General features: G+C 40.7%; 1 protein-coding gene across 1 annotated transcript in view; it reads left to right on the forward strand.

The window, feature by feature from the left end:
• RYR2 (ryanodine receptor 2) overlaps nt 1-26,332 on the forward strand; it is an 830,495-nt gene that overhangs the window by 501,000 nt on the left and 303,163 nt on the right. Inside the window, exon 25 of the mRNA XM_090044772.1 lies at nt 11,127-11,274. Coding sequence (XP_089900898.1) covers nt 11,127-11,274 — 148 coding nt within the window. The remainder of the gene's footprint in view (nt 1-11,126; nt 11,275-26,332) is intronic.

Consider the following 26,332-nt stretch of genomic DNA (forward strand, 5'->3'; position numbering starts at 1 on the left):
CTCTGCTTCACAGCAGGGCTGGCCCCTCCCCTCTTCTCCCCAGCTGGAGCTTGGCACAGACTTGTAGGCACAGGAGGGTTTGCTGGCTTTCCATGCCCCCCTCTTGCAACCCTCTCACCACTCTCTGCTTAAGCAGAGATCCCTTCCTCCCTCTCCCACAGGAGGGACCGTGGTATGTTAGCTAATGCTGAGAGGTGTCTGAGTGTGTCTCTTTCTCCTGTTTCACTGGGATAGGCGGGCAAAACAGTGACTGCTTAGGTCTTTTGGAGCTAATCAACAGGTCAGCTGGTAAGCTGTTTAAGAAGCTTGAAATAACATAGAGAGAGGATATTGTTTTGCTAATTAGGTAATAAAGACTGTTATCAGCCCCTACCCCTGGCTGGCTTGCTTGCCTATCAGTTTGCTACAGACAGTTTGATGAAGCAGGGAAGGAGAATGAAAAGCTCTGTATCGTCAACAGATACATGCACTGCTCCCCCTTGCCTCTGAGTGCTAGCCTGGGGGCTGGCAACACTCTATCTTTTGAGTAGCCAGTGGGGAAAAATCTGCAACCATGCAGGCAGACTTCCTTAATGAGAGTCCTGCTGGGGGCCTGGCCACACCCCCCTCAGCTCAGCTACCTGCAGAAGTGAAGTGAGGACTGCTCTAGCATCTCCCAGATTCTAGCCTGAGCCACTGCAGGCATGTGCCTGAATTTCCTCAGTCCAGAGAGAATGTCTGTCTGGTTACAAACCAGTTCAGCCTAGCCAGTTTAGGCTAACCTGCAAAGATTGAATCAATTTAGGCATGGGTGACTGGTACCACCTTAGAAAGAGGGGGCATGTGCCCCCCCCAGTGACCAGTTAGTGAGTGGGGTGCGGGGGCCCCCCGTGGCCTATCGCGAGGCAGCTAATTGCTGCAGCTGATTGCGGAAGTGTCTGCGGCTGCTTCTGGGAGTGGCTGCGGCTGCTCCAGGAGTGCAGTGGTGAGCGCGGCCAGTCAGGGGGTGCACCAGCGATCTCAGGGGGTGCATGTGCATTCCTGTGCACCCCATATGTGTTGCCACTGAATTCATTGATCAGTCTTTTTGAATGTCTGTCCCTAGCCTTATAGACTTATTTTTGGGTCCTGTGTGTACTGTCATAGAAGTACTTGCATTCTGCTCAAGATGTACCCCCTCTGGGTTGGGGTACATTCTTAACCTTTTTATCCAGATTATTGTGGCATTAGGTGTGAGAAGAAGGATGGTCTCCTTACACACTAGTGATATATTCTTGTAGGGCCAGCTGTAAATTATCTCTGAATTAGTGGTGTCATGTCCCATCCTGTCCCCCTTTCCGCTCCTTCCACCACTTCTCGTTTGAAATAACTAGTCTCTTTTATTCTGGAGCAAACTTGTAGAACTAAATCACCAATGCTAATTACAGTATTTAAGTAACAAATACCATTCATTACATGTCTAATAGAGGAGAATAAAATGGTAAGGTGCTTTTGTAGACAGTAAAAAGAGAAAAAGAAGCTTCTTGTTATTTAATTCTGACATACATACCATATGGCCAGCTGCTAGCTGTTTCTGTTTTAATATATGCTTCTGCTTCCACACTGGGTTCTGTCATGGGCTACATTTTGTCATCCCATCATATTACTGTGACATGTTACAGTACTGTGTAAGGTAATGTGATGGCATGCTTTCTGATACTGCACACAGTGAAATCAAGTAGCTGAGTGGAACAGTTTCCCATGGAAAGGAGCCCCATTTTTTACAGAGATTTGTAAGTAGGTTGGATAAAAGACTGGAATAGTTGTGAACAATTATGCACTGGCTGGGTGACCTGAATAAGTCTTTTCCACCTCTACTTTCTATAGCTCTGTGATCCTAAAACTGCCACAGATTAAAGGGATACTGTCAAGTAGGATAGACCCTAAATATATCCCATTTTTATTATTACAATATGGTGAGAAAATACATTCTTGACTCTGCATAGTTTTTTTTTCCCTAATTCCACTACTATTTACCAGGAATTTATTAAGAAGTGATAGCAACTGTTTTTGCATGACTATATGCAGTATTTTTGTTCCGCTGCTGCAGAGCCAACCAGCCAGCCAGCAGAGAGAGCACAAGTTAACTAATAAACCCTGTTCCCAGAACTGTGCTGACATCAATGATGACACTGATCACAAACAAGTAAGTATTGTAAACCAGGCAGAGCCATATTAGCTTGAGCTCCATATAAATGCAAAAGACACAAATCAGGTAGGAAAAATATGTTTCTATATTTTAGCTTATAAAATGTACTTAACTATTACTGGTGGTAAGTGAAAAATAACTTTAAAAAGAACATGAAAATACTTGACAGTGTCCCTTTAAGGGAAAACATTTGTTTTTATATTGGTCATCTCTGAACTGAAGGAGTTGTACATATGTGATCTGAAACAGATAAAGCAATTAGATCCAAGCAGCAGACCAAATATACCCTGGTATAACGCCACTGAAGTCCTTGGTTAGTCACTAAGAGTAATTTTTTTTTCTTTCTATGCGCTTCAGTCCTAGCTTGGAATTCCCTGACTGTTTCATCTCTGTGTTGTATAATTCAGCAAACTTCAGCTTGAAAATGTTTGTGATCAAAATGAGTAAAAATAGAATTGTAGTTTGGAAGGCTGCATTTACTGCTAAATCCTCCTGAATAAATGGGGTTTGCATTGTTGCCAATTCTTATAATTTTGTCCCTAGTTTTATGATATTTGGTGTTTTTCATAAAGGCCTAGATCCAAGAGTCATGGAATGCTTGAGAACCTCAGCTTTCATTAAAAAGTAAGTTTTTAGCCCTTATAGTTGTGGCGGTTAGTTTGAAAACATGATTCCCTAAAGAATCAAAGTTCAGAAGGCAAGTAAAAAGAACTTCATATTCATGTAATGGTGTTTTGGGCTCCTGATTCAAGATTGAAAAATGTTTGGGATTTGGAACTTTGGGTCTCCTGGAGCTGGGGGTTGTGGGACCCTTCCTGCCAAACCTTGGCTGCACTCTCTCTTGTAGTTCTTTTGCAGCCATTTCATCTTTTCTTTGGATGATTTGGCAGATGAAGCCACACACATGTGAATAAATTGGCCATGATATGATCCTTATCCACCTATGCCTCCAAAGGCCCCTGTCTGCACTAGCGCAAATACAGACTCATGGAGTATAACTTTGTAGTATGCATAGGCTTTTCTAAAGTCTCCTGGGTTGTTTATTTTGCCATCCCTGCTGACTAGACCTACACCTGTTCCTTAGCTCCTATGGCCCAACATATGGGAGAAAAATAGGATTTATGTTATACTTATGTTATAAACAGAAATTCAGGCTTTAATTGTATATATTCTATTCAGTGTAGCTTTTCTTGCAGAAAATAAAAGTAGTGGATGAATATCTCTTTGTATTTAGGCATTTAGAAATTCTTGTTCTCCCCCACTCTTCATGTTGTAAGTCAAAATAAATTAGCTTCCCTGAGCCCAAAATACTAGTGCTGGAAATTGTGGTCCATGTAGACGGGGCCTGTGGACAAAGTGTGTTTTGCTAGGAGTTACCCATTCAACGCTGATCTGATCAATCTTCCTTCTTGCTGAGAAGAGGAGGAGCATTAACAGGGACATGCATGACACACACAAGCAAAAAACAAAACCAAGAGCAATAACCTACATTCCCCCCTTCTACCACCCACTCGAAAAAAAATTAAAGGGTCGTTACTTGTACCTCATTTGTTTTACATTAATTTTAGGCCATTCAGGGAACTCTTAAACCCTGGGTTATCCACACATTAAAACATGTAAACTAGTTTTAAACACCCTTTAGGTGTCTTAAAATTATGCTACTCCAGGACAGGTTTTTCTCTGATCCATGTTACCTATCTTGTGTTCCATCAATGTGTGGCCTTCTTCAGAGATAAGCTGCCCAAGTGTCAGTCCACCAGCATCCCAGGATGCAGTGTCCCCTTCCACCACACTCCTGTTCTGTGTGGTCAAATGTTTCCACCCCCTGAATGCAAGGGCACAGCCCAGTCCAGGAGGAAGAGTGGAACAAGGTAAGGTAGCAAATTGGTATCCCCATGAGCTAGGGTTTCCCTTCTGGGGCAGGACCAGTGGCAGTGTCCCCGTGATCTGGGGCTACCCAATCCCAGTTTATTAAAGCATGAGACTTACTTTAATTTTACTTACTCTTTATTTCTTTTTAAATTCTCTTTTTTACTGCTTTTATTTTATGCTTTAGTGGCTGAATTCCTTCATTTCAGCACCCAATCCCAAGATGCCATTTCCACCCATTGCCTGTCTACCTCCCATTTTACTACCCTGTCCTCATCATTAAACTCAGCCTTCCAGGCTCAGGCTCCCACCCCTATAAGCCCATCTTTCCAACACACCCCCACCTAGTGCAGGGATAGAAGAAGCTTATTCTGGCTCACCAGCCCTCTAGTGACAACTCACAGCTGTAGCTCCTGATCAGGCTCTTGCTCACCAGGCCTCTAGCTGCAAGTCACAGCTCTGTAAGTCGGGGACAGCCAGAGAAGGTTATTAGCCTTCATGTATGACTGCTGTAAACTCAAACAAACAGTAATGCCAATCCACATTTGAGAAGGTTAAAGTATAATGTATAACAAAGTCTTGAGAAAATAATGTTGCCTTATTGTTAAGGTGTATAAAGTTGAGGCCTATCCTTGTAAGGAATACCACATGCCTTTTAAGTTTTATGTTATTTATACTGCTGTTAATTATACTTTTGTATTAGTACATTGCTTTAGTTTGAAGGCAGCTAATAAAATATTCTGTCTCCTGTAAGCTATTGAAATTTCCAGTAAAGGCAATGGAAATTGCATATATCTTTCTCCAAAGGCAGAATTTGTCCCTAAAGGGTAATTTTAGTAATCTTATTCCTTTTCTGAGATTAATAAATTTAAGGCACTTTTTAACATGGTCAGCTACAATTTTGCTAAGACTTATTGAGAATAATAGTTGTTTGGACTATTTGTGTAGTTTCAGTGAAAACTGAAAGATAGTCTAAAATGCTGTTGTCATTATTCTGTATTTTTTCATTTAAATTTAGTTTAATTTATGATTAAAGATCTGCATGATAAATATAAAGCATCTAGTTAGCTGGATAACCATATGATATATATTTATGGTACAAACAATGAAAAGATAAAAAATGAATAATTTAAAAAAAATGAGTATCAAGTTCTACCCCTTGTGGTTCTCAGATATTTTAGGACTTTGAGGCATTCAGTTAACTATTTTAACAGAGGAGAACAGAATGCTAATGCTGTTAACAGTATAAGAAGAACAGATTTAGTCACTGGCTTCTTTGGGGCTAAAAGTTTTAGCAGATATTTATTTTAGAAATGTATTTGCACTTTTTTCTTCTTCTTTATGTTGTTATGTCAATAATAAGCCATTTTGTAATGAACAAATTCAGGCATACAATTGCAGTAGGATACAAAAAATCCATGTAAGTTTTAAAAACCCCTAAATAAACAACAAGATTCAAAAGTAAAATAAATTGTTTCTTATAGCATTATATTAAAACAGATAACTTGCGTGCTATGTCTTGGAAGCCTTTAAGTTTGACTTGCATGTATTACTGGCAGTGGTGGCAGTAGCAATACAATTTGGTTAGAAGTAATATATGTATAGGAAATTTATGTGTATGCTAATTACAGAATTTAGGCAAAATGGGAATACCAAAATTATGATGATATGTTCATATTGTAATATTTACATCCTTGGTATGGAGAATAGTATGTGAAGTGCAAGATGCAATGTTATTCTGAATCAGAAAAGTTTAGACAACATTAAAAAAAAAGGCTCCTCTTTTCCTTCTATGTATCACACAGGCATACTGTGCATTGCCGGCAATCAAACCCATGGGCTAAGGACACACATTACACATAAACCAGTTTAAGTGATCAGAAACTGGTTTAAACCTGTAACAGAACAGATGTTCAGTGAAAATAAATGAGCTGAAACTGATTTGAGATAACCCCAGTTGAATGTATTATTAGACTTAACTGATTTGGCTTAAACTAGTTTATGAAATGTCTGTCCCAGACCTCTTGCTAGTTTAAGATAAGTCAGACATTCTGAGCATCCTCACATTCTCTCTGGGTTGAGCAGGTCTCTCTGTTCCACAGCAGAGCTGGCTCCTCCCCTCTGAGCATCCTCACATTCTCTCTGGGTTGAGCAGGTCTCTCTGCTCCACAGCAGGGCTGGCTCCTCCCCTCTGCTCCCTGGCTGGAGCTCCAGCAGAGACTGCAGATGCAGCAGGGTTTGCCTGGCTTTCCCCTGCCCTACCCGCCCCCCCCCCCCCGGTTCACTGCTGAAGCAGGAAATGCCCCCCTCCTTCCCATCTCCCACAGCACAGACCCTAGGCATGTGGTATGTTAGCTAATGCAGATGTGTGCATGTCTTCAATTTCACTGGGACAGGCAGACAGAACAGTAACCGCTTAGGGCTGTTTGGAGCTAGTTAACAGGACAGCTGGTAAACTGTTTAAGAAGTTGTTTTGCTGATCGGGTGATAAACATTGTTATCTTCCCCCTGCTGGCTTGCTTGCCTGCCAGTTTGCTGCAGACAGTATAAAGAAGTGGGGGAGGGGGAGATTGAAAAGTTCCGTATTGTCTGGGAACACTCTGCCTCTTGTGCAGCAAGTGGGGAAAAGCCTGGGATGGTGCATGAAGACCTTCCTAATCAGAACATCCTGGCTGGACCTGGCCACACCCCCCTCAGCTCAGCTCCCTGCAGAAGGGAAGGAAGAGCTGCTCTAGCACCCACCAGCTTCTAGCCTGAGCCACTGCAGGCATGTGCCTGAATTTCCTCAGTTCAGAGATAATGTCTGTCTGGTTACAAACTGGTTCAGCCTAGCCAGATTAGACTAACCTGCAAAGATTGAATCAATTCAGGTTCAGAATGTCTGTCCCTAGTCCTGGTGTTTAACATGCTAATGGCATAGAGGACATTTGTGCCTTTAGAAAGATACATGAAATACGCTGTTGTGTAATCACGTCTCAGCAGTGGAATGCATGTTCAAGGCCTCTGTTCTGTGTGATCCCTTCTAATGGTGTTCATTTAACTGGATGAAACAACATGGTCTTGTTGGATCACGAGGAAGAGTCCTGAAATACATTAGCTCTGTGGGTCACTTACTGAAGTATCTAGCTATGCTGGGACTATTACCTCGTAGAAGATATTTACTCAGTTACCCAGGAGCAAGATCCTATCTGTTGTTTATTCTTCAAAAGAGTCATATTCAATTTTTGCCGTTGTCCCCATGCCACTGTATATAGCTACAAGTGATGAATAAAGATCGTGGTTTAACAAATAGCCTGATGTATCTTCTATCGTATTGCTTACGTCTGTGGTTAGGCAAAAATCACTGGCTTTACTTAAGTATACCATGTTCTTCAACAGGGATGAAGATATTAAAATATCAGTAGAGAAATCATCCTGGGTAGGGAGCTAACTCCTAAATAATCCTTCCTAGGAAATAGCGTATTTGATACTGAAATAAGACCCATTTTGAAGACAGTGTCCCATAAGTTGTCATGGACGGTATCTGACAATCATTTATTCATCTTGGTATATTCCAGCATCCTTGGCTATGGAAACAAAAAGTTTGGTTTCCATGGAGAATACGTGTCTGTAATACCCTGACATTTGAAGTCAATGAAATTGTGATCATATTGATTATCCATGTCACTCTTGCTTCTCTTATTACATATATCTATAATTTATTCCTTTTACTTACTCTTCTTTGAGAGGCATTGTTAGGTGTGCCAAATTGTGCCTTTCTCCTCCTTAAACACTTAGCTGGTGACCTGTACTATCAATAAACTCCACAGTATAGTCTAAGAGCACAATAGTGCATAAGTTCATTAACTTAATTGTATATAATGAACATAAGTAGCTTCCTACTTTGTAGTACTAAAGACTACATTAGTGCGTGTCACTTCAGAAAATGTCTCTTAGGGATAAGTGTACAACCTTGACCATTATATATATATTTTTAATCTCTTTAAAAGATTCTTACAGCTGCTTGAGTAAGTTGGCTGTTTTATTATTGTGGTATGCTGTGCAGCTATTGTCTGTGTTCTGCAGACATTCTTGTGGTTTCACTTTTATCTTAATGTGTTCTCTGTCTCTCTACATGATGCAGTACTTACTGAATCATATACCACTTGTTCTGTCTGTCTTCCATATATCCATAGTGTGCGTGCATGCATGCACTTATACACGTCTCTGTCTCTTCTTACTGTGTTTCAGTCCTGATTCATTGTCTGTAATGGAAGTTAGAGTGGTCTCATAAATGATGTGCTTTGTGTCTATATGCATTTCTTTGTGATATCCTCCCATTTCTAACAGCTACCATAGTATTAATGTGGATCACTGATAGTCTAATATGAGTCTTTGGAATACATATTTCTGCCATATCTGTATACCTATGCTAATTTAGGACCCACTGTATTCTTATATTCTTTTCCTTGCATATATTTAGTGGCACTTTTCTAGTCCCCATGTTTTTTTCTCCCTGTCAACAAACTCAAATTCAGGTCTAAATGACTAATGTTGTTTTTATGTTTCATTAAAGCACTGTGAATATGAAGATATCTCATAAAATACATAGGCCTTGTTTATCAGAAATGATTTCAGTTTTGTTCTTCAGTTTCTCCGTTCACTTCCTATCTGTCAGCCTTTATCATAGGTCTTCCCCTCCTGTGTCTAGTAACTGAAGTCAAACAGTAACTTAGACCAATCAGAATTAGTTTACTAAGAGCTCTTCATAATATGGCTTCTGAAACTCAAAAAACAAATTGTATAAAAGTCATTCGGTACTTGTCACCTTATCCATTGGCAGCAGAACATTGTCAAGAAATGTAGGACTTTCCCTGAAGAAAATCTACTCCTTTCCTTCTTCTAAATTGCTTAACAAATAAGTAATTACTTTTGCATCAGCAATGTTTTGATGAAAGAACACAACATCAGTGATTCTAGAAAGGAAAGCTACAAGGTAGACAAGCTTTTGCTTTCTTTTTCTCCACAAACAGTTTCAACAGGAAATAGTAGTTTTTTCCTAGTAAGACAATTCAGCATAACTTTGTGAAGATAAGAAAATGACTTAGTAAGGATTAACAAGGCACCACTTTGTGGAACACTTGTCTACCTTATATTGCTTCTGCAAAAGAGTGAAGTCATATTTAGCGTGGTTTGAGAAAAGTAGAATAGAAGGCCAGGAAAAGGACTGTTTTGTCTCCATACAGGAAAAGTGATCTGTCAGCTGTGTCACTGCTCCTCTCATTGAGTGAGCTCTAAAGTTCTTGTACCTGATATTTTGTGTACCTTTCCCATCAATTGCCTTTATCTTTCTGATGGCCCATTTAGCATACTTATGCCAGTCTTTTATAAAATAGTATTTAAAGTGGCTTGTCCTGGAAAGAAAATTTACAGGTAAGACCAGTTCTTTTGCTTTCACTAGCAACCAACTGAGGGTGCATTTTCTCAGGCTAAAAAAGACATCCTAGAACACTTAAGTGTCTACTTACCAGAGAAGGATCACATCTGCACGTATTTGTACTTAGTATACGTTATATTTTGGGGTTATTTAGGAAAAAAATATGTTATATCAAGGAGAAATTGCCAAATTCTGAAAATCAGAACCATTATGTAATAGAAGAACATAATTAAATTACTTTTAACAAAGACAGACTTTTTTGAAATGTTCATATTCTCAGCTGTTGGCATCTCTCAGCAGCAGAAAACACTCAGCATCTTTGCTCTTTATTCCTAAAACAACAGCCAGCATATTCTGACATATTAAACCTTCTTTTTTCCACACTTTCAGTAAGGATGTGGAGAGAACTTTTTTGTGACTGCTCTTGCCACCTCCCACAGATGCTGTCAAGTGAGAAGATGAAAACCTAGAAAGGCAAATAATTATAATACTAAAAAATGCCATTACTGATAGTGCTAAAACCACCTAAGCAACATTTGCAGTTGAAATAATGTTGGAAAAGGCAACAACAATCCATAGTCAATTTTATGTTTAAAAAAATCTCAGATAATTAAAAGAACTCACCCAGTACATTCATTTCAGTGAAAGAGGATATCTGCATGTAATCAACTTGTGTTATATGAATAAAACTCTGGGTGAAGGGCCTTTACATTCAAATTTCTAGCATGATTGAAAACTCCATTAATTTATTTTGGAGAAAAAGATATATGCTTTGAGTATTTCACATTAAAAGCAGCATTGTATTTATTTGTTTATTTTTTAAGATGTAAACTTGGGTCTGATTCTGCTCCCCATTCCTTGGGCAAAATGCCCAATGGCATTTTCATTTGTACTGTTGAAGTGCCTAAGGGCTCCTATACACGTGTGGAGTCTGTTCCGATGCACTGGAAATCCTGTGCATCGGAGTCTGCTGGAGCATGGAAATTGATGTGCTCTGGCAGCCTTTTGCATCACATGTATCAGTGTCCCTGTGCATCTCCATGTTGAAAAAATGGCGACAGGGCACTTTGAAATAAAACACATTCAATGAGCTTTAGTTCAGAGTGGTCTGCCACCATTTTTTCAGCATGGGGACACTGATAAGTGATGCGCAGGTGCTTTTAATTAGCATGGCTCGTTAATTAAAGCACATGTTGTTGCATCCTGGAGCAAATGCCCAGAGAGCCCCAGTCAGAGATCAGGACCCCTTTGTGCTAGTTGCTTTACTAACAGGACGAGCAGAGAAGATCATCCTTTTTCTAACCTTTTGTATTTTATTCACTTTTTGTCCCGGAGTTTCATAGCTGGCTTGTCTGAATGTGTTTCTATTAAACTAATAATTAGATTAAACTAATGAACAAAATCTTAAGCCATTCCATTAACTGTGGATATTTGTGAATTTTTTTTTTATATTCAATGTTAGCATCTTTCTAAAAAACTTAACTTCCTCTACAAAATCTGTACTCTATACCTGTGTCATTACCCAAGTTCTCGTTTCCTTTTTTATTGGTTTTAATTTTTAAATAGTCATTATAGTACATTTTATCTTCTGGTAAAATTTTATTTTTTGAAAAAGGTTTTATTTCAGCATAGTCTCCAACACTGTGGTGATTTTTAATCCTTTACCCCATGTAGGATGTGAAGAATCGACGAAACCCCCGCCTTGTCCCGTATGCTCTTTTGGATGATCGTACCAAGAAATCAAACAAAGATAGCCTCCGGGAGGCAGTACGCACCCTTCTTGGGTATGGTTACAACCTTGAAGCCCCTGATCAAGATCACGGTACATAATTCTATTCTCTTTCCTCCCAAGAAACAATGTAGATTTCAATAGATTTTTATAATGATGCACACAGTAGGCTTGTTGTTAGGTTGATTGGTCTGGTAAAATATTATCCAGATAAGAACATTACATCCAGAAATGATCTGTATCATTAAATCCTTATGCACTATATATTTTCTATTTACTCTCAGCCTCCTCATTGTCTTCTCTGTCTCTCTTTTTACCTCAGATGAGGAATTTGAACCATTTTTAAAAAACTGGGAGCTTCATTTTAGGAATTAATAACGTAATTCCACCATGTTAACTACTGCTAATTGTTGCTCATTTTATATTCCTATTTGGCACTGAATTTGAACACAAATGAAACAGATATTTCAAGTCCATGTAGTCTACATTTGTTGAAAACGAAAAACAAAATCAAAACTCTCAAATTCTGTATGGATCAGATTTATATCTGAACACAATGCAGCATTGTTGTCTGCACAATTATGAGTAAATATTTTGAGAGAAGAGGTCCAGGTATATATGCTAAATGCTTTCAGTATCATATTTAGAATCATATATGTTCATGGTAAATGTAAGATGCCAATGACAGCAATCACTTGTTTTGGTTTGTACTGTTTTAGTCATATAAAAAGGAAATACTGTGCTGGTTTACCTTCATTCTTATTGATGTTAATCATAGCCTGACCTGCATAAATTACATCTTGCTACACCATTATGTAATCAAGTTATTTTTTATCAGGAAGCACTCATACTTCAACTCAGGAAATCAGAAATATTTTAGAGCAAGCTTTAGTCCTTATAACTGTATGAAGAAGATCAATCAACGTCTTTATGTTATTTGAGAAATAGTATTTGTTAAAGATTACTTGAATGGATCTATAGCATGTGCAGTCATGAGCCCATGTTCATTTGATCCAGCCAGGTCAGGGCATTTAACAAGTGCTGCACCTCTGTCTTCCAATTCCTTCTGCTCCTGTATCAGGAAGAGCATTGTGCTGGATTTTGATTGTGTCCCTTTCCTTCATAGAAGTTTTTTTTTTAAAGATTAGTTTTTCTTTTACCTACTTATTCTTTGGTTTCTGGGCTTTTTTAACCTTGGCTTATGATTAATTTCATGGTTAACAAGGCTAACCCAACCTAAGTCCACTGGTTTGAAGTTATCCCCATTTCACCAATACAGTGGCACGGTGGGCACAGACAGATGTGACAATTTTTGCCTGATCCAGCCTCAGAAAGTGGTCTAAAGCCATGACCAAACACAAGTGTAGGACTGCAGAGCACTTTAAAAGGGCCCAATCCCATGGCAATCTGAGCCCTCATTGAATTCAGATGAAGGCTCTCGAAAACAGCTCCTTCATTCATTTCTCTGTGTGTGTTGGGAGAAGGGCTTGACTGACATAGCCTAGATGTGCTCTCCATGCTGTTTTCAGAATGGGGGGGTGGGGGCGGGAAGGGATAGAGGGAGCTTGTTCTGGGGGTTGCCCAATCAGTGCTGGAAGATGAGGGGGGTAAATTGGAGACCTCTCAGTGTGGGGGGGCTCCAATCCACCTGCCCCCCACTCCTGTATGGCTGGTGAACTCCCAGAACAAACTCCCTCCCCTGCCTTCTCCCCACTCACATTCAGACTGCTCACATCTAGACACTGCACTGGAGCTGCAAGAGGGGAGGCAGAGCTAGGGAAGAGATGCTGCAGAGATGCAGCCTCTCTCCCTGGATTGGCTCCAAGTTGGAGCTGATCCTCCACCCTTCCAACCCAACAGCTAATGTTGCCTCGGGAGGATTGATCCAACTCATGGCACTTTCTACGAAGTGTCATGAGTTAGACTGGGGAGCTGCATTTCTGTCTACACCCACTATCTAGTCAGCCTCAGAGAAGTTCTCATTCTTCAGTTTATTTGCTAGTTGCAAGCAGTGGGACTACTCCCAAAACTGCCTTCTGCTTTGTTCTTTGAGGCAGTGATGAAGTTTTCATCTGATGACCAGCTGAGGACACTGAATCCAGTCTTTCTTGTTTCCCTGAGATGGAAATGAAGAGGAGAATATATGTTCTGTGCCTCCATCAACCTTCCCATGCCATTGGATTTTGCTTATCAACTGGCATGAATTCTTCAGCTTCATGGTTGTGTTTCCCCAAGAACTGGGGTTGGAGACAAGGAAGGATTGGTGCATCAAGCATCAACTCAGCATCAACATGAAGCAGATCTAAGTCCTTGAACAACTGATTAAAAATGTTGGTGAAAACTAAGCAAGAATCTCAGGATTTAGAATATACAAATGTTATCAGTTTAAAGTTATAGTCAGGTTCATAACACAGGCTGTTGACCAGTGTTTTAAACCAATCGTTGCCAAATGCAAGGACTAATTTCAGACACAAGCAAATAAGTGACAAAATCTTGGAAACTGTAACTCTAGTTACTGTTTTTATAATAATTTTTTAGAAAATTGCTCAGAACTAGGAGCCAGTAGAAAGGACAGCTGATGAATTGTGAGTTTCCTCATTTGAAAGAGAGTATGAGGACATTTCCTGCTTCATTTCCATGGTTATCAGGGTGACCACCAGGATCTGGGGGAACATCTGTTCACCAGAGTGCCCCAAGGGATGACGAGGTCGAACGGTCACAAACTCCTGCAAGACCGTTTCAGGCTGGACATAAGGAAGAATTTCTTTACTGTCCGAGCCCCCAAGGTCTGGAACAGTCTCCCAGCGGAGGTGGTTCAAGCGCCTACATTGAACACCTTCAAGAGTAAATTGGATGCTTATCTTGCTGGGATCCTATGACCCTAGCTGACTTCCTGCCCTTTGGGCAGGGGGCTGGACTCGATGATCTCCCGAGGTCCCTTCCAGCCCTAATGTCTATGAAATCTATGAAATCATTTACAACAGGGGAAGGCAGTTATTTTGGCTGGAGGGCCGCTCAACAAGTTTTGGTGAGCTGTCGAGAGACCCAATGGTAATCCTACCTCCTGGTTGCCACCTTAGGAGCTACATTTTTGCCCTAACCTCTGAACCTAGGCTACCAGAAGTCCCTCCCCTTGCCCCAGAAGTATTCCTTTTGGTCAGGGTGTTGCCAACTTGAAACTGGAAAAAAACCCCAAATCATATACTAAAAAAAACCAAACCTCTACTATAATTAATTTTCATTTGTTTTAATTTGTACTGATTTATCTTTGTTTGCTTAGTGTATCTAGAGGCAATTGCATAATAGCTCAAAATACACTCTTACTCTTGTATATTGTATATGGGGTGCTAAGGGGGTATATGTGTGGGGTGTGGGCATGGTGAGTGTGGTGTGTGGGAGAGGGTGAAGGGATGGGTGTCGAGGGGTATGGGTGTGGGGCATTTGGTTAGGATGGGGGTGTGTGGGAGGATGAGGATGTGGATGTGGATATGGTAGGGATGGGAGGTTGTGAGTGTTTGTGGGGGCTGTAGGGAGGGTGTGGGTGTGTTTGGAGGTATGGTGGGGGTGAGGTGTTTGGGAAGGTGTTGGTGTGTGTGTGGATATGGTGGGGGGTATGGGAGTGTGTGTAGGGTTGTGATGGGGGTATGTGGGACTGTGTGTGGGCTTTGGTAGGCTGTGGGGTTATGGTGTGGAGGTGTGTGGGGTCTGTGGTAGGGTGTGGGTGCGTGTTGTGGGGGTATGGTGGGAGGTGGGGAGCCAGCTCTGCCCATCCTGTCTTGGCTGCAGTGTGCAGTTCCCGGCTGCAAGGCTGGGACCCATATGGTGTGGCATGGGGCCAGCCTGGCCTGGTCCAGCACAACGCATTTCCATCTGCAAAGCTCGGGACTGCACCGTGCAGCATGGAACAAGCCTGGCCCAGCCTATTCTGTCTCTGGCATGCGGTTCCTGGCTGCAAGACTGGGACCCATGTGGCATGGCATGGAGCCAGCCTTGCCCAGCCCAGTCCATTTCTTCCATGCCATGCTGCATGGGTCCTGGCCTTGCAGTCAGGATGTGCCAGGCCTGGCCAGGCTGGCTCCATGCTGCACTGTGTGGGTCCCAGCCTTGAAGCTGGCTACTAAATGGTGCAGCAGGGTGCCAGCCCAGCTCAGCCCGTCCCGGCAGCACACGGTTCCCCGCTGCAAGGCTGGGACCCAGATCCACACAGCACAGCCCAGAGGGGACAGGCCAGGCCAGGCTGGTCACATGTCATGCCATGAGGTCCCTTACTTTGCAGCTGGAACCGCATTGTGCTGGGCTGGGCTGAGCTGTGTGCTGGCTGGGGCCGGTGAGATTATTCTGCTTCCTTTGCCTCCAGCTGCAGCTGCTACTACTGCTGTTCCTGCCTCTGCTGCACTGCATTGCTGTGTGTAAGGGGGTGGGAAGCTTCAGTGGGAAGCTCCTGGCCAGCACATGTAGCTCTGGCTCCAGCTCCCAGTTGCCTTCCACCTGCTCCACCCACCCAGTTCTTAGAAACTCCTGCCTGTAAATCCTGATGAAGGTGGGTAGCCTGGTTGTACCACTTGAATTCAATAAATTGGCAGGTAGAGTTTGCGCAAATATAGCATCATGTAGTTTCAAACATTTTTTTAAAATTTGTGTTGCTATCAGAACAGAGAGCTTAATGAGGCCCAGAATTGTATTTTTAGCATTTCTGAGTATTATCAGTGTTAAATTTCTTGACTGAAGAAATGCCTCTGCAAAATCTGAAATTCTACTGACCTTGAGGAAACTAATTAAAGAAGCAGTACAAAGAATCCATTGGAACTATTTCAGGCAATAAAACAGAAAGAAAGTAAAGAACTAACAATACATCAATAAAAAGTCTGATTTAATTGTCATTAAAAATGTGCACTTTGTTTCTTTTTTATAAAAGCCATACTTTTTATCATTGTTGACATCTTAAAAATGAACAGGGGAATAGAACATTTTGGTACTCTACCTTTTTTATGATTCTGGAAACCACCTGCATATAAAGAAGAAACTATAACATAGCAATAACTAAATACACCTCTTCAGTAACCTTTTGGAAATAGGGGAATGTGAGTCACAGCTAAATGGAAATCTGTATTTCATATTATCTTAGCTAAGTATCAAACATTTAAAACCTGCCGCCTCATTTCTGTGTTGGAGGACCTCTAAAATGGTATTGAATTGGATCAGTCAATGTTTCTTTGTCCTTTATTATATAGTAAAATAAGGCAGCTTCCAGTTTTTGCATTTTAGGGGCATCAGTTTTTGACAAGTTTTCCTCTGGCAGACCTGACACACCACTCGTGTATAGATAGGCAAAGGGGCCCTGACCTCTCCAACCTATTTTCCCAAGGTTCCATAACTATAGCATGAGTTCTAATTCTTATATTAATGTTGCTGATACTGAGTTACAGAAACACGTTTACATTTAGAGAAATGGCCCCCATTATGCCCACAGATCCTAAAACCCAAAAATGTTTGGGGTCTAATGAAACAGAATGTGGATCAGAATTTTCTTTGGACTTCTTGTGTAATCATAAATACTCCATCTGGGAAGTTTCATTATTTGGGGTAGATAGGAATTAAGCACATTTTTAAAGTTAAGTCTATGTTATAAGGAGTTTTATGGAGTGAAATCATGAAGAGGAAACTGGATGTTATGATTATAAAAAAAAGCCCAGCACCATAAATGTGATATTACTAACTTCACGAAAAGGTGAGAATTAATGAGTAGGCCTATATAATTTTGAAATTTCACTGTCTAGGCTTTAAATGTCTTGTGTTTGAAAGGTGTCCTTTCATTTGAAGCTACAAGCACCAAGGAACATGGAAAGACATGTTTTTATAAATACTGTACAGCACTGCTGTACTCTCAATGTTTATTAAACAGTAAATGACATTAAATTAAATACTACACTAAATTTAAAGATGTAAAATTGTATGTGTTTTCATTTTGATTTGGTCAGCTGTGACATGCTAGGAGAGTGCATGAGGACTCGAAGTGAATACTTTTCCAATACTCTGTCCCTAAGTAGTCTGTTTATCAGCCAGGACTCTGGTGGCATTGTATATGCACAGAACAACATCATATGGCCCCTTCCACATGCATATAAAATGTAAGACAAGAAGCAAGTGAGTGGGGGGAATAACATGAAACAATGAGACAATAACAGCATGAGAATAGGCAGTGACTTCAGTGTACCAGTGGCTTAGCTGTTATTAAGTTTTTTGCAGTGAAGTAGAGTTTTAAGAAGAGTAGAGAGGTGCCCCCTCTCTGCTGTACAATTATTGAATGAAACTGACATGTTTTAGTTACTAATTTTTCCACAGACCTAGGGTAGACTTATTTCTTTTTTGAATTAAGAGCATTTCTGGAGCTGAGAATTATGGGATGTAATTGCAAATCATTATCTAAACCCAGTTTACAAGATTGAAGAATTTAAACCTTAATTTGAATCTTGACACACATATGTGTAAGGCAGAAATCCTGAAACTAAAAATGGTAGTGGCAGGGAGAATTGATTACTGCCATTTTCCCCTCTAAGGACTTCCACAAACATATCTACACAATGTAATTTACATTCGTGTTGTAGCAAATTCCACCAGCATCTGAAATGGACAGATAAGCAGTAGCACTGTGTGAAATTTTGCCGGCTGTTTTGTTTCAACACTGTTTCAATTAATTTCAAGTTCAAAACAGTGAAATCAAAATGAAACGAAGGGCCTCAAAACAAAACACGGGCAGTTGAAACTTTTTGAAAGTTTTGAAATGTTTCAAGTTTTGAAGCAGCCTGGCTGAGTTCCCCTCCCCAGCGCTAGGATTGGGCTGGGGAAAGGAACTCAGCCCAGCTGAGCTGAGTTCCCCTCCCCAGAGTTACATCTGGGGCTGAGTTGCCTTCCCCAGCCTGATCCTAGCACCGTTCCATTTAGATTTTGTTTACATTCCAGACTGCTGTTCAGTTTTGTTTTGTTGAAACAGCGATGCTACTTCGACGCGGTTTTGATGTTTTGCCCATAGACTATAATGGGGAAGCACCCAGCTTCCCTCCCTCATCTGGCAGGCCACATGGCAGGGCAGTGCTGGTCCCTGTGGCATGACCTGGCTTTGCAGGGTGCAGAGATCCTTAGGGTCTACTTGCCGCTGCTGTCTGCCCTGTGCTGCCCCATATTGCTGGGGCAGCACTGGGTGGGCAGCAGTGGCAACAAGACCCACAGTGCAGAGCTCTGCTCCCTGCAGAGCTGAGTTATGTGGTGGGAACCAGCAGGCTTGTTTGCCGCTCTGCACTGCTTCCCTGCCTTACAACCTGGTATGACAGGGATCAGAGATCCATGCAGGTTCCTCTGCCTTCATTGAGGGCAGCAGCCCTCCCTCTTCCCCGGACGAGTCACTCATGGCCCTGTCCTGCTCCCTGCTGAGGCCCTGCAACCTCTAGCCCCAAGCCCCGTCTGGCTAGGTATTAGGCCTGTGCAGACCTTGGAGCCCATTTAACAACAGATTTTCCAAAACAGATTAATTTGAAACAAAACAGGACAGTGATCCAAAACACCAAAACAAATTACTGTCCTCCAAAATGGCCAAATCTGAAACCGAATCGAAGTACAGCCATTTTGCACAACACTAGCAGTAAGTATAGCTTATTTGGCCTGAGCAAGCAGCTACCCTGGAATAAGCTGTGGATATATATAAGCACAGGTATAATTTACATCAGTGTCAGTTTATCCCTCCTTTCTCCTGTGGTAATTCAACCCTTAATTCAAGTAATTTACCCTGCTATATAGAGGATTATAATGTTACATATAAGTAAGTGTGTTATTTTTTCCAGGCTTTGAAAACTCAGGGAGAGATTATTTTTAGAGTTTCACTTTTGACTGATGCATATGAATTTCTTCTACTTGTAGAAGGAGTAGAGTTTGCAAATAGGTGGGACATAGAACTGCTGTCAAAGAAATTATAGATGGATAACTATTTTCCAGCTAACATATGAGCCTATTGGGGGTGAAGAGAATTGCTCAAAATACCTTTGTATTCACTTGAATTTGTAGGAGTATGTTACATGATGAGAAATAAAATCCTCTCATTATTCAACCCACCCCCACCTCCATGAATATTTTTTTTATTCAAAGTATATTGGGCTCACTATATTTGCAAAAACAAGCACTGCCTGTGTTGGTGTGAAGTTCTTCAAGAACTGGTGATATAGAATCCTAGACTCAAAGCTAAGAGTGGACTCAGGTTCTACAGAGTTGGGCCATGGCTAACTACTGGCAGGTTTTGGGGAGAATTATTGGCACATTCTGTTGTTTTCCCAGTTTCCTTTCATAAGAATTGGGGCAGGTGGATCTATGTTTGCTTATGTCCTTTATGAAGGGAGAAACTTGGCAATGTTAATTTGGGAATTTACACCATCATTAAAAATTCTTTCATGGTATCTGTTAGCAGTGGTGGATCCAGAGGGGGTGGAGAGGTGCTGTGGCACCCCGCTTTGGCTGTGTCACATGTGAACTTTTGACTTGGGGCCTGGTTGGAGCCCCTGTTTTCACATGGCTCCACAGCCCAGGAGGTGAGTACTGTCACTACCGTTCATCCCCCACTTTCCATGCTGCAGAATTAAGTGGGGATGAGGAGAAAGGAGAAAGGTGACAGCACCGGTATTCACCCCTAGGGCTCTGAAGTAATATGAAAACAGAGACTCCATATAGATCTGCCTTGATCAGATGGTGAGCTCAGAGATCACTGTGCATGTGCAGCACAGCCAAAGTATGTCTGGCCTCCACCACCCTCCCCCTTTTTCTAAATCCACTACTGTGTGTTGGAGCTATAGATTCCCCGCATTAGGTATGTTTTTTGCAGTTGCTGTTTGTGCATGCACGCATGCATGCGCGTGCACACACGTGCGCACACACGCACACACCCCTGCATATGAAAATTGCAAGAGGTGTTTTGCCTTAATATTCAGGCATACGGTGTTCTAGGAGTGAACCCTATTTTTATTATTTTGTATTTGTGCTAAACCAAATGTTTGTAGTTACAAAATATTCAGCTGTTGTGCTGTTGAATTAAACAGATTATCATCCACATTTTATAAAGTCTGGAAAACAGAAACAAATACAAACTGAAAATATACTTGCATTTTTCTAAGTAATATTTTCAAGGTATTTGGAAATTTTGTAGCAGAATTTCCTTTATTCTTATTTGGTAGTGTTGAACTGATGTTGTAGCTATGATGATCCAAGAAATGTGCAAGAGGCAAGAGTTTTTGTGAAACAATTGCATGGTTGGGATAGATTAAGACAAGCTTTCAGGTATCATTGTACCTTTCTTTGAGTCTCTGGGGGAGAGGCAGGCACAGCAGAGTCTAGGAAAAACATGTCACTGTGTAGTCTGGTTTTTTTTTTTCTTTAGATTATGTATTTACCATTTATTCTTATCTGGAATTAAAATAAAACTATTCAATCTCAGCAAGTTAAGTTGTCGTGTTACATTTGTCATCCTTACAAATGTCAAGGGATTGATTTAGGAATTCTTAACTGACATAGAATATTCTGTTTCTTTGGGAGCAAATATATCGTAGGAATCTTCTTTTTCATTATTTTAATGATATGAAATATTGTAAAAGAATTTAGAGCCCTCTAGTGGTATCCTGTTTTTGTTTCATCATCATTTTTAGCGTTGGTTGACAAAATGAAGTTTCTTCAGCTGTATCCTCATTGTTTATCATTATTTGTTTTCAGTAGAATCCATAGGATCATATCTGCTATACCAGTATAACAGATTCTAAGGAATTATTTAGTGTAAAATGAAAATTTATTCCCAGCTGTTCTTTAACAGTGCTAGTAGTTGTTAGCTAATTTCTTGATATTGGGATTCTTCAGGAAGGATTTGAATGCTGAAAGGAAATTGGGCATGCTCATTTGCATGGATAGAAAATTCAGTTTGTAAAGATCTATGTGAGAGAAAGTTTTGGGGTAACTGGAGATGTCCTGAGTCTTGCATTGCAAGTAGGATGGACAAGGTTATGGAACAGAGATTGGAAAAGAAAAGGAACCTGGGCCTAGGGGTAGTGAAGAGATTTGAACAATGGCCATTTGGGGTGGACCATAGCTGTAGTCAAAACAGCAGGGAGAAAGACAGTTTTAGCAGAAGTGTTGCATACAGACTGGAGGGAAGCGTTGGTTCTTATAGGGAGGGCAGACTGAAAGATGTAACACTAATTGAAATGAGAGATGAAGGCCCTGTATGAGAATGTATCTATAGGGTCTGATAGTAAAGAATGGGTCACAGAAATCTGGTATACAAAGATATAGCAGGAGGTAGAGATTGCCTGGATGTGGGTGGGGGAAAGGAGGAAGAAATATGAAGGAGCAATAGGATAAGTCCCAGGTGACAGGCTGGATTGAATGAGTAAAATGGTACTGCTATGTATAAAATGACGGAGAATGTGAGAATTAGGAAGGTTTAGAGAAATAAGATTAAGAGCCCTGATTCTCCCATTTTACTTTCCGGGCTTTGGGTGTCCTTTACATCTTTGTAAAATGTGATTATTGGATTTATATCTACTTTTCGTTGCGGTGTCACATTTAAGTTGACAGTGAACCATCTGGAAAGACATATCAGACACAGTTACAATGCCTGACTGATAGTGGGGAAGAGATGTCAGGAATGATAAGGGTGATTTGTAAATCATCAACTTAAAGTTGATGCTGGAGAACCAGATCAAAATGACCAAAAGTAAAGACTTTAGGTAAGAAAGGGAGACAGCCAGTGACAGAGCCACCTGTGTACTTCCCTGGGCAAATATTGGGGACAGAGAAAGAGATGGAGAAATTGAGAACCCAGGCGTAGGATCTGTGGCAGAATACCATCTGTGTCTCTCCCCAAACTCTGCTATCTGGCAATTTAGTTACCATGTTCACTGCAGAGGGCAGACTCCTCTGGTCCCATCTGCTTCAGGTAACCCTGAGATGTAGCCTGAGCTGGATACATTCCTGAGGGAGGAGGAAGCCTGCTCCATCTGCCTACATGACTGGTATCACATACCTGAGTGGGGGGCTTAAGCTCCCTATAGTTCTAAGCAAAAGCCAACATGACTGGGAGGGGGTTAAAGTCCCTGCCAATTTACCTGGCAACCAGTGATGCACTTCAGACTGGATGGATGGCAGCAGCCAACCATTGCTGGCTTTCATTGGATCAGGTAAATGATGTCATAGGGGCTATATAAGTAAAGGACTGCCCAGGAGAAGGGGAAGCAGCCATGATGAAACTCAGAGAGAAGCTGGACCATCTGGAACCCACTCTGTCTTGAAACTCATGATGAATGAACTGCTTGCCTCCAGAGGGAATCCTCACAGGCCCCTGGATGATACTTGTGAGTAAGCTATCTGAGATCTAACTAGATATATAGCTTGCAGTAATTCAGACCTGTGATCAAAGGCTACCTTGCCACTGTTTCTCTGATATTGCTCTACCCTGTACCGTATTCCAAACCTACTCCTTGTAACCAATACATTTCTCCTTTGTATCTCCATGGGAGATTTATTGAGAAAGGGTCTAGATTATGCCTTGGGGTCCCTTCAGTTCGCCTGGCTAAAAGAGACCACATTTGTGCTTCAGACTGAGGGAAGCTCCCCAAGTTCTTGCAGTGGGTCAAGTACCTTCAAGGACTACTAGGCCCATGTTTCTCAGATGGTGCAGGTCTCAGATCAGTCCAGATTCTGGGTGGTGGTGGCATTACCCCCAGGCTTGTAGGTATGCTCCAGAAAGGGGGTGGACCAGATGTGAGGCACCCCAAGGGAGGCACTTGGAGCCTGAAAGGTGGTTGGGCTCAGTGAGGTGGGTGGCTCAATGCAGAAGCACCCCCTACTGACCTGCCACATAATCATCCAGAGTTAAGAGATCTGGGAAGAGGGTGGAATGATGGTATGAAGAGGGAGAGGTAGTTACCTATATTAATCTGAAGTCCAGCAGAAGATAGGGTAGATTTGAGCCTTATGGACTAATTAAAATGGAGATGCATAAACTTTCAACAGCAGCAGCTTACTTCATCTGATTCTATGAAGGGGATCATTGAGTATAAAGTGGATCATAGAAATCAAAGAAAGTTATGATGGAGCATACAGCCTTAGAAAGAGTCTTTTAGGAAGGAAAAAAAAAAAGGGAGAGTGAGCAGTTTCATTAGAGTGAGATAAACAGAAGTCAGATTGGAAAAGACAAGGCATTCAGGGGAATAACTAAAGATTGGATATTTAATATAGTTATAGTTTAGGGAAAGAAATGGGAAGGGAAAGTATTCCCAACTCTTGAGACAAAATGTTTCCAGACAAACTCAAAAAAATATTAGATGTCCCTATAGAGAGACTTGTAAAATCCTCACAAATGTCACTAGATAGTTCACCAGGATTACCCATAGTAAATTGTTAAAAAATCCTTAATAGATCAAAAGTTTAGTGCAAAGTTAGCAACACTGAATGGAAGGCAATACTTGGAGAAGTAGGTAGGGTCAGGGCTGGCTTTTTGTGTGCGTGTGAGAAGAAAACCAAGTAGGCTTGTTTTCTGAGTTTTCTGTTTTTAGAAGGTTGAACAAGAAGGCAAAGGAATAAATATGTCAGAGGTCAAAGGATGTAGTGAGCATATACAGGGCTGGGGCCAAGGGACATGGAGAGACACAGAGGGTCTGCTTTCTGAACAAATGGAGGGAAAATAGTTAATTTAAAGGTGGAAGGCAACTTGGGTGACAGACTATGAAATGCCAGGGTTCAAGATACGGAAGAGGTATCAAATGGAATTTGGGATTGTTTAGCATCTTCATTAATGATTAAGAGGATAAGATTGAGCACAAATTTAGTGAATTTGCAGATGACACCAAGCCAGTGGACTTGCATATACCCGGGAAGGTAAAACTAGGATTTAGAATGACCTTGGTAAACTGGAGAAATAGTTTGAAATCAATCAAATGAAATTCTGTAAGGAAAATGCAAAGTCCTACATATAGGATGGAATAATGTATTCCACAAATACAGATTGCAGAATGACTGACCAGGTTACAGCATTGCAAAAAAAAAAAAAAAAGACTTGGCTTTATAGCGGCCCATAAACTGGCTATGTGCAATAGTGTGCAGTTACTGAAAAAAAATAGCAAAAAACAAAATACTAGAACTAGAATGGGGAACTAGATTTCTGCAAATGCAGACAAAGTTCTTCGAGTAGGTATGATATCTTTTATTAGCCCAACTGACTAGTTGGAAAAAAGTTCTTAGTAAGCTTTTGGGGGCAGTTACCCAAAAGCCACCTTAGTGAGGGGGAGGCACATGCCCCCCCAACAACCAGTCAGCATCAGGGGCGGAGGCGGGGGAGTCCCCCTGTGGCCAATTTTGCCAACTGAGGGAAAATTCACTGACTGGGAAGCTGCTGCAGTGCTCCTGGAAGTGGCTGCAGTCTAGCACTCTCACTCTCTGGCCGGCACTCACACCCTCATGCACCCCCTGTGCGTCGCCACTACAGTCACCCTTTTTCAGGCATGGGAAATCTGACCTGAGATTCCAAAATGGCTACAACCAAACACCCAGATTTCTGACTGCACATGTATATTTTTTTCCTTTTAAAAACCTTATTTTAGTAGTCACGTATACTATGAATACAAAACGATGAAAGACAAATTAATTTGCCTTTCATAGTTATGTAATTCCCAGAAAGGCAGTGAGGAGAAGGAATAGGAGGACCCACCCACTTTTTGCAGTAACTGGTTTTTGCAGTAATAGAAGCATGGTGGAATAGACACTCCCTTAGTCCACTTACATGCTGAATAGGTGGAATGGAATCTGGCTCTAAGTACAGCTGTCAAAAGAACAGAGGAAGGGAAATATATAAGTTTTGGCCCCTCTCACCTTTTCCTTGTCTCTTTGTTTTTAAGTAGCTGTTCTGATTACATTTTATTTATTGAGGAAAGTTACTTTTAAATTCCCATAAACTGTAATTCACAGTTCTCTAGGGCAGTATGAGAAGCAATGGTTTACTTATGCAGTACACTACTAATCATTTCCTAGAGTTGGTATCCATTGTGATCAAGATGATATCTTTTGCATAACAATGTCCATGGAAAAAATAGGATGAATACACTTTTCTGCTGAAGTTTTTTTTTAAACAGTGTTTCATGCTGAATTCCTCTTGAGAGAATTGTAACCATGTTAGTTTTTAAGAAATATGATTCTTACAATAAATTGTTGAAGTGGAATCCCTGGACTGATAAACTTGTGTGTTATACTTTACCTGCCATTGTAGTCTGGAGAGATGTTTAGTAAAACTCAGTATCTATACTACTGCTTAAATAGTAAGTGGATATTAAACTGAAACTTTATACATTACTTATGTACATTTATATTAAACTGAAACTTTTTACATTATAGTATAATTTCAGTACCCAGCAATATTTTCAAAGTATCTATTGACTGATATAAAAAAATGATGATTTTTCTTTTATCCTTGGATAGTAGTTTGCAGAATCTCAGTCCTCAAAGCTGTCAAGTTTGTTATAATAAGAAATGCCTTTTAACTTCGTTTTACAGGGGTACAGTTTTCATATCCCCTGTTCTTTCTGCTTGACAGAAATTGACATCATTTTTACTAATTTTGAAATGTCATTTTCTGGTATATATTTTTGTTATAGGGTCGTGCAAATACATGTTTCTTTCCTGCCTCTCCCCCAAATTCTGTAAAAGAGATCCCTAAATTACACGATTCAAATTATGTCCTTATATACATACATAGGATTGTGGGTTGATCTCCTTATAGTAAGTAAATATTATTATAATGGTATTATGCTTTTCAGCTTTTAATATACAGAGAAATATTTAAGGAACTCTATATTTTAGTGTCTCAAACAGAAGATTAAGATGCAACTTGACCACAACCTAGAACTACTTAGATGAAAAGATTTCAAGATAAAAGCAATCATTAACAAACAAAAACATAAGAAATTTAATAGTTTGATAAATTTCTCTTGAAATTAAGACACTTTTTTTCCTTAACACTGAAGGTAATCAATCATTGAAACAAAACCTGACTTACTGTATCTTCATGCCCTGATTATGTGGTATTATGGAATAGTGTACATTTTTTGCTGAGGGCCATTGCTGGCTGTTTCTA

The sequence above is a fragment of the Crocodylus siamensis genome, chromosome 1, assembly GCF_052110815.1.
Source record: "Crocodylus siamensis isolate JL-2025a chromosome 1, ASM5211081v1, whole genome shotgun sequence".
In the NCBI taxonomy this organism is placed as follows: domain Eukaryota; kingdom Metazoa; phylum Chordata; order Crocodylia; family Crocodylidae; genus Crocodylus; species Crocodylus siamensis.